Source organism: Microcaecilia unicolor, chromosome 14, assembly GCF_901765095.1.
Source record: "Microcaecilia unicolor chromosome 14, aMicUni1.1, whole genome shotgun sequence".
NCBI classification, from domain to species: domain Eukaryota; kingdom Metazoa; phylum Chordata; class Amphibia; order Gymnophiona; family Siphonopidae; genus Microcaecilia; species Microcaecilia unicolor.
In genome coordinates, this window is record NC_044044.1 from 26172696 (window position 1) to 26179806 (window position 7111).

Sequence of the window (7111 nt, forward strand, 5' to 3'; positions counted from 1 at the left end):
CTGCTTATCCTAGAAAAAAGCTCTGTCCACTCCATCTTGGTTTTCATCACTCATTGCCAGTCTGTGATATATTCCCAGAGATTTTTTTCTTGGTTAGTGCTAGGAATATTACAGAGCTTCAAAACTGTTTTCCCAAGCTTTAAAAACAAACAAACACAGCAGATCCAATACCCATACGTATGTGGTGAAATAAAATGGTAAAAGGCTAAAGCACCTCAACCAAAAATAAAACATAGACTTCAGGACAGGTCGAACTATCTCCTGAAACCTACGGGTTTATTTGTTGAGACGCCTTTAATCCTTTATCTTTTTCTTATCATGTGTTGATCTTACACCCCTGATGCAGCCCTTAGTGGGGCAGAACCTGGACATGCCAGGTTATGATTTTTAGGTTGTTGAATGACTATTGTAATAAAATCTATTATTTTCATCTTGGATCTACTGTGGGGTTTTTTTGGTTTTGTTGTAATAAAATCTACGCTTTTCATCTTGGATCTACTGTGGGGGGTTTGGGGTTTTGTTGTAATAAAATCTATTATTTTCATCTTGGATCTACTGTGGGCTTTTTTTGGTTTTGTTGTAATAAAATCTACGATTTTCATCTTGGATCTACTGTGGGGGGTTTGGGGTTTTGTTGTAATAAAATCTATTATTTTCATCTTGGATCTACTGTGGGCTTTTTTTGGTTTTGTTGTAATAAAATCTACGATTTTCATCTTGGATCTACTGTGGGGGGTTTGGGGTTTTGTTGTAATAAAATCTACAATTTTCATCTTGGATCTACTGTGGGGGGTTTGGGGTTTTGTTGTAATAAAATCTACGATTTTCATCTTGGATCTACTGTGGGGTTTTTTTTGTTTGTTTTGCTTCTGGGGATCTGTTGCCATTTTTGTTTTTCTGAACCAAGCTTTAAAACAAACACACACGGTACCAGTAGAAAAAAAACCCAAATAATAAAATAAACAAAATGCAACCCAAAAGAGACAGAAAAATGAAGGAATGTTTAGTTACTTGGTTAGACTGAAGGTAGGTGCCAGTTCCATCCTATCAGGTCTTCTTCTCCTAGCTAATGATTTACTCTATGTGCCTGGTTGGTTGGGTTAAACAAAACAAAAAAACTGCCCTGGATTAGCAAGTATGAGAGAATCCAATCTGATCGGACCACAGCTTATACAGACAGGAGTCCAAACTCCTGAGCAGTAGCCTACAGGACATGTTGCAGCTGGCTGGTGATGCCCTTAACTCTGCTTCGCCAGGAGATGAAGCCTGCCAGCTGTGTGGTGAAACTGATCCCTTATCCAGCAGAGAACTCACATAAAGATCAACCCCCACCCCTTCCCTCCCTGTAAAGATAGACCAACCTCCAGCACCTCTCCCCGAAGGAATTGCAGATTGTCAGGGATATGGGAATTAAAAACAATTCTCTGCGTTGCTCTCTCTTTCCAAATCCTTGGAGCACCTACAAAAGTTTATGCTTTCAATACCTCAAATTAAAAAAAACAAACCTCAAGAAAAATTGGCGTATAGATGTAAGCAGCATCCAAAGCACTGAACAGGAAAGTGTGCTCCTCTTGCAACTCGGCTCCATTGCTTCCTGGGTGGATTGATCTTGGAGGGTGGAAAGGTTGGATTGGCCACAGTGGGGACCCCAGATGTGTGCAGATGACCAGCCCCATTGCTTCCTGGGTGGATTGATCTTGGAGGGTGGAAAGGTTGGATTGGCCACAGTGGGGACCCCAGATGTGTGCAGATGACCAGCCCATATCCTAAGCATTACCAGCCTTGAATCCTGACCTTATAGAGTCTTAAAGTGGTCCTGTTTTTCTAACTAGCCTTCTTTTTGCAGAACCGTGGCCAGGGAGGCAGGACACCTGTATTGAGCTGTGACCACACAGTGCCATGTAGTTGAGCCGCTGTCTCAGGAAGAAAACCCACCCCCCTGAAAAAGGAGCATGTGTAGTTAAAGCACACCTACACTTTCCTCAGGCAGGGATCCCTGTCCTTGGACCACCGTTTAACACAGTTTTTGGTAAAAAAAAGACCTGCCCCTTTCTTTCAGTGGAATCTGTGTGAAAACCACCCCCCTCCTCCAGCTGGATTCATACCAAAAAATAAGACATTACAGTAGTCCAGGTGCTGTAGGATCAGCATCTGGACCAGCAACACGAAGGCTTTTTGACCGGAGAATAAGCTGACTAGACGTAATTGTCTCAATAGTGTCTTCTTCCACAATTGGTTGATATGAGAGGAACATGTTAGGAAGCAGTCGAGAAAGACCCCAAGCAATCTAGCTTCTGATTCAACTGCGAAGGTCCTATCATAGGATAGTGCTATTGTAGTTGAGACCTCAGCTCCTTGATTCCGGAACCATAGGATCTTAGGGGTCCTTTCACTAAGCCGTATAAGTGTCTATGCGCGCCCAATGTGTGCCAAAATGGAGTTACAGCCCGACTACCATGTGGCTCTTGTGCGTGTGAAAAACTTTTGGACGCGCGTAACGAACTCGCGCCAAGTGGCATTTGACGCACATAGGTCATTACCGCCTGGTTACCGTGTGAGTCTTTACTGCCAGGTCAATGGCTGGCGGTAAGGTCTCAGACCTAAAATGGACGCGCAGGAATTTTCATTTTGCCGCATGTCCATTTTGGCCAAAAAATGTTTTTAAAAGGCATTTTTTTACAGACGCGCTGAAAAATGGATCGGCAGGCACCCAAAACCCGCGCCTACACTACCGCAAGCCATTTTTCAGCCCGCCTTTGTAAAAGGACCCCTTAGTCTTTTGCGCGTTCAGTTTAATTTATTTGCCAAAGCCCAGGTCTGAATAGTATTCATCCCGGTTATTTCAGATTGGATTAGATCTTGATGTGAAGATGTCGGTGGTATGAGAATGATGTCGTCAACATATGATGAGCAGATCACTTAATTCCAAGTTTATTTATTTATTTATTGCATTTGTATCCCACATTTTCCCACCTATTTGCAGGCTCAATGTGGCTTACATTATGCCGTAATGGCGATCGCCATTTCCGGGTTAAGAAATACAGAGTGGTATTGCATTAGAGTACATAAATGGTAGAGTAGATTACAAAGTGATGTTATGTAGAAGTTCCTAAATGATAGAGTAGATTATAGAGTATTTTAAACAATCAACTATAGAAAGTTCATTTCTGGCATGAGAGATAAAGTGGTAGTGCGTAATTCGTAGTGTTCATACTTGATAGTGTAGGTTAATCCATTAAAGGCTTTCACCTTTTTCCTGAAGTGGAGGCAGTCTTGCATTGAGCAAAGTCTTTCAGGGAGTGCATTCCAGATGGAGATCCTGTTCCTCAAGTACTCTGGGCCCATTTCCTTTAAGGATCTTGAAGGTCAGACACAGAGTTTTAAATGTAGCCCTGTATTGTACTGGCAACCAGTGAAATATTTGTAAAAATGGTGTGATGTAGTCACATCACTGACAACCTTTTATCAGTCTTGCTGACTATTCGGGCAACTGGGCAGTGCCCAAGGGCCCAGAGGCTCTAGGGGGCCCAGATGCCCGCTGCCACTGCACATTATAGCCTTTCCTTGTCCTACCTCGAAGGGACCTGGTATTCTAGTGGCCTCTGTGGGGGCAGGAAAGAACCCCACTCTTTCCTGCCCACAGCCACTACTCTGTCTACTGGCACCACCTTGTTTTAAAAATGGCTGCTGAGACTGTTGAGACCCGTGAGACTGCCGCAGTAAGTCTCGGCAGCCATTTTGAAAACACAGCTGAGCACAGTAGCGATAATGGGCAGGAAAGAGTGGGGTTGTCTCCTGTCCCCCAAGAAGTCACTAGACCACAAGGGCCCTTCAAGGTAGGAAAGGGGAGGGCCCACTTTGGCTCGTGGTGTACGGGAGGGGGCGGCAACTGCTGTGGTGTGGGGGGGGGGCTGTAGTGTGCAGGAGTGGGCAGAGATGCAGCAGTGGGGCGGGGGTGTGGCGGGAGGTGGCCAGGGGGCCCCAATGATCTTTACTGCTCAGGGGCCCCAACCACTGTCAGACCACCCCTGATTACAGCAATCCAGTCTTGATGATATCATGGTGCGTGTTGCATGTCGCATTTCGGCGTGCGCACTTACACCAGCCACTGACCTGCCATAAGTGGGTGGGCCTATGTTTTGGAGCACCAATGTGCCTTTACACTCGTATTCTATAAAGGCTTAGATTCGTCATGAAGACAGGATAAAACTGGAACTCCCTAATTCTAGAAAGCCTGCACACCCACATTACCAACTAGCATGCAACTTATAGAATAAGGTCAGTTGTGCACATAGCTTAATTGAGTCATTAGATACTAATTGGCCTTAATAACCAATTATTGGCTATAATTGGCATTAATTGGCACTAATTGACAGATTACACATTACTGCCCTTAGTTGGTATTCTACAAGTTGCGTGCTCAAATTTCAAAGCATGCAACTCCATGGGGTGCGTGAACCTGGGAGGGAGATGTCAGCCAGTCATGCGCATTGGTTCTACAATACTATCATTTACGCTTCTAACCGCCTACATTTAGGCAAGAGCATTTACGCCAGCCATTTGGTTGGCATAACTGCTGGCACCTAAGGTTAGGCGAGACTTACACTAGTATTCTATAACGGCAGTTGAACACGCATTCCCTTGGTAATTGCACATCTGAAGAAGGAGCACCAGTTTGACTGAGGAAGAAGAGCTGAGAGGGAAGGGAAGGAAACAAAGCTTTGAGTGGAAGCAGGGATTGGGAAAGGTTCTACATCCTAAGAAAGAGAAATCGGCAGATAGGGAACCTAAGTTAAAGGAAGGGTTGTAAGAGGAGATGATAGGAAGAGTAGGGGACATGGTTATCTGTAGCTCTCATCCAACCCTTTTGTCACCGGTGCGCATAAGGTATTTTCTGGAATGACCATGAGGTGGAGGTGATCCAGGAGGTACAGCTAGGAGGCAGAATGAGGAAGAACAGTGGGGCAAGTGTTAAAAATCTCCCTCAAAAATTGCTTCCCCTTGACTTCTCTGCCTGAACCTTCCCTAACTGGCTCAAGCTAATGTTCACACAGCTTCCCTTTCACCACAAATAATGTTAAAATATGAATTTACAGTCACATGAAGAAAAGGAAATGTAGTCAAAAGTCACATGCTTATACAAAAAAAAAATGTGTCTTAGAGTACTCGGGTGATCAGCTCATTGTGGGGGGACTTATACCCTCACAGTATGGCCTTCAGGGTTGGGTTTAAGCCCTTGCTGAAGCCTCCATATGTCTTTCTGAAAGGAACTTTATAAAAGGTTATCAAACAGTACAGACATTTAGGAAATTAGTAATATCCTTATAATTAAAAAAAAAAAAGGAAACATCAAAAAATCCAATAATCCTTTGGGTATTTCTGTGTGTTATCCTTCCAGTGGCTCTAGTCACTGGCCTTTGCATCGATTCACTGCTTTCTTCAAGGCATCTTTCATCTCTTTGTTCCTTAGACTATAAATCATGGGGTTCAACAATGGGATGATCACAGAGTAAAAAACTGAGATCACTTTATCTATGTGGGAAGACTCTTTGGCCTTAGGACGGACGTACATGAAAATCACGGTCCCAAAGAAAATGCTGACCACAGTAAGGTGGGAGGCACAGGTGGAGAAAGCCTTCTGGCGTCCAACTGAGGATGGGATGCGTAGGATGGTGATGACGATACAGATGTAGGAGACCATGGTCACCAGGAAGCAACCTAAGATCACTGTCCAGGCCACCACAGAGAAAATGATTTCATTGAGGGAGGTATCTGTGCAGGACAGTTTCAGCAGAGGTGAAAAATCACAGAAGAAGTGGTCGATCATATTGGGCCCGCAGAAGACGAGCCGGGACATCAATGCAGCTGGTAGGGAAATTGAAAGGCAGCCAACCACCCAAGACCCCACCACCAACTGGCCACAGATTGAGTTGGTCATGATGGTGGAATAGCGCAAAGGATTGCAGATGGCCAAATAGCGGTCGTAGGCCATAACAGCCAGGAGGAAATGTTGTGTGGCCCCAAGGAAAAAGATGAAATAGAACTGAGCTATGCAGCTAATAGAAGAAATAGTCTTGTTCCCAGTCAAGAGGCCAGTCAGCATCTTGGGTTCGGTGACAGTGGTGTACCAAATTTCTAAGAAGGAGAAGCTACTGATGAAGAAGTACATGGGCTTATGAAGACAGGACTCAGTTCGCACCACTGTAATGATGAGGATGTTAGCAGTGATGGTCAGTAGGTAGAAGAGCAAAAAGAGGACAAAGAGCAAGATCTGGAGCTCACGGACATTGGAAAAACCCAATAACAGGAACTCAGTTACATTAGAGACATGGGCATCTGTCATGGTGTCATGCTCCACAACCTAAGGAAAAAAGAGGCAAAAGAGAGCCACAAGTCAGTGAAAATCAAAGATCCTAACTCCATCCCCAAATCTATGTGTGTGATCTAGGACAAGCTCTATTCATGTGTTGGACATCTGAAAACCAGCATTTAGACATCCATATTGCATGGACGTCCAAATCCTGATGTTCTACAGCCAGTTTATGGACATCTAAGAGTAACCATACTGGGCCAGACCAATGGTCCATCTAGCCCAGTATCCTGTTTTCCAAACATTGGCCAAGCCAGGCCACAAGTACCTGGCAGAAACCCAAATCGTGGCAATACGTCCATATGGCAAGGGGAAGTGGCTGGGCATGTTTAGGACAGGACTAGGGAGGGACCTATGGAACTTTGTAAGTCTAAGTGCTTTGAAAATATGCCTCCTAGCCACCAGCCGAATGATCTAACCATTAGGCTACCCCTCTGCTCTGCATAGATGTCTGTGTGACTATTTTATAACACGGATGTTTCTATACTGTCACAAAAATGTCCATTTCCCATGCAAAATCTGGACATTTTAGTTTCTAAAATAGAATATGAATGTCTGTTTCTCATGTATTTTAGAACAGGACCTGCTGATATACAGCCTGTTCTAAAATACATAAGAAATGGACATCTACGTGTTAGCGACATCCAGCATGAACATCCGAGTTGGACACCCTTTCTAAAATAATCCTTTACCAAGATGCATTACAGTAATAATAATAGTAACATTGCTCCTTCTTCCTTG

The 7111-nt window shown here is 44.1% G+C and overlaps 1 protein-coding gene across 1 annotated transcript; it reads right to left on the reverse strand.

Moving 5' to 3' along the window:
• Positions 1 to 5407: 5407 nt before the first annotated feature.
• On the reverse strand, positions 5408 to 6343 carry LOC115457754 (olfactory receptor 11L1-like). The gene has a single exon (XM_030187332.1). The coding sequence runs from the start codon at positions 6341 to 6343 to the stop codon at positions 5408 to 5410; it is 936 nt and encodes a 311-aa protein (XP_030043192.1).
• Positions 6344 to 7111: the final 768 nt, after the last annotated feature.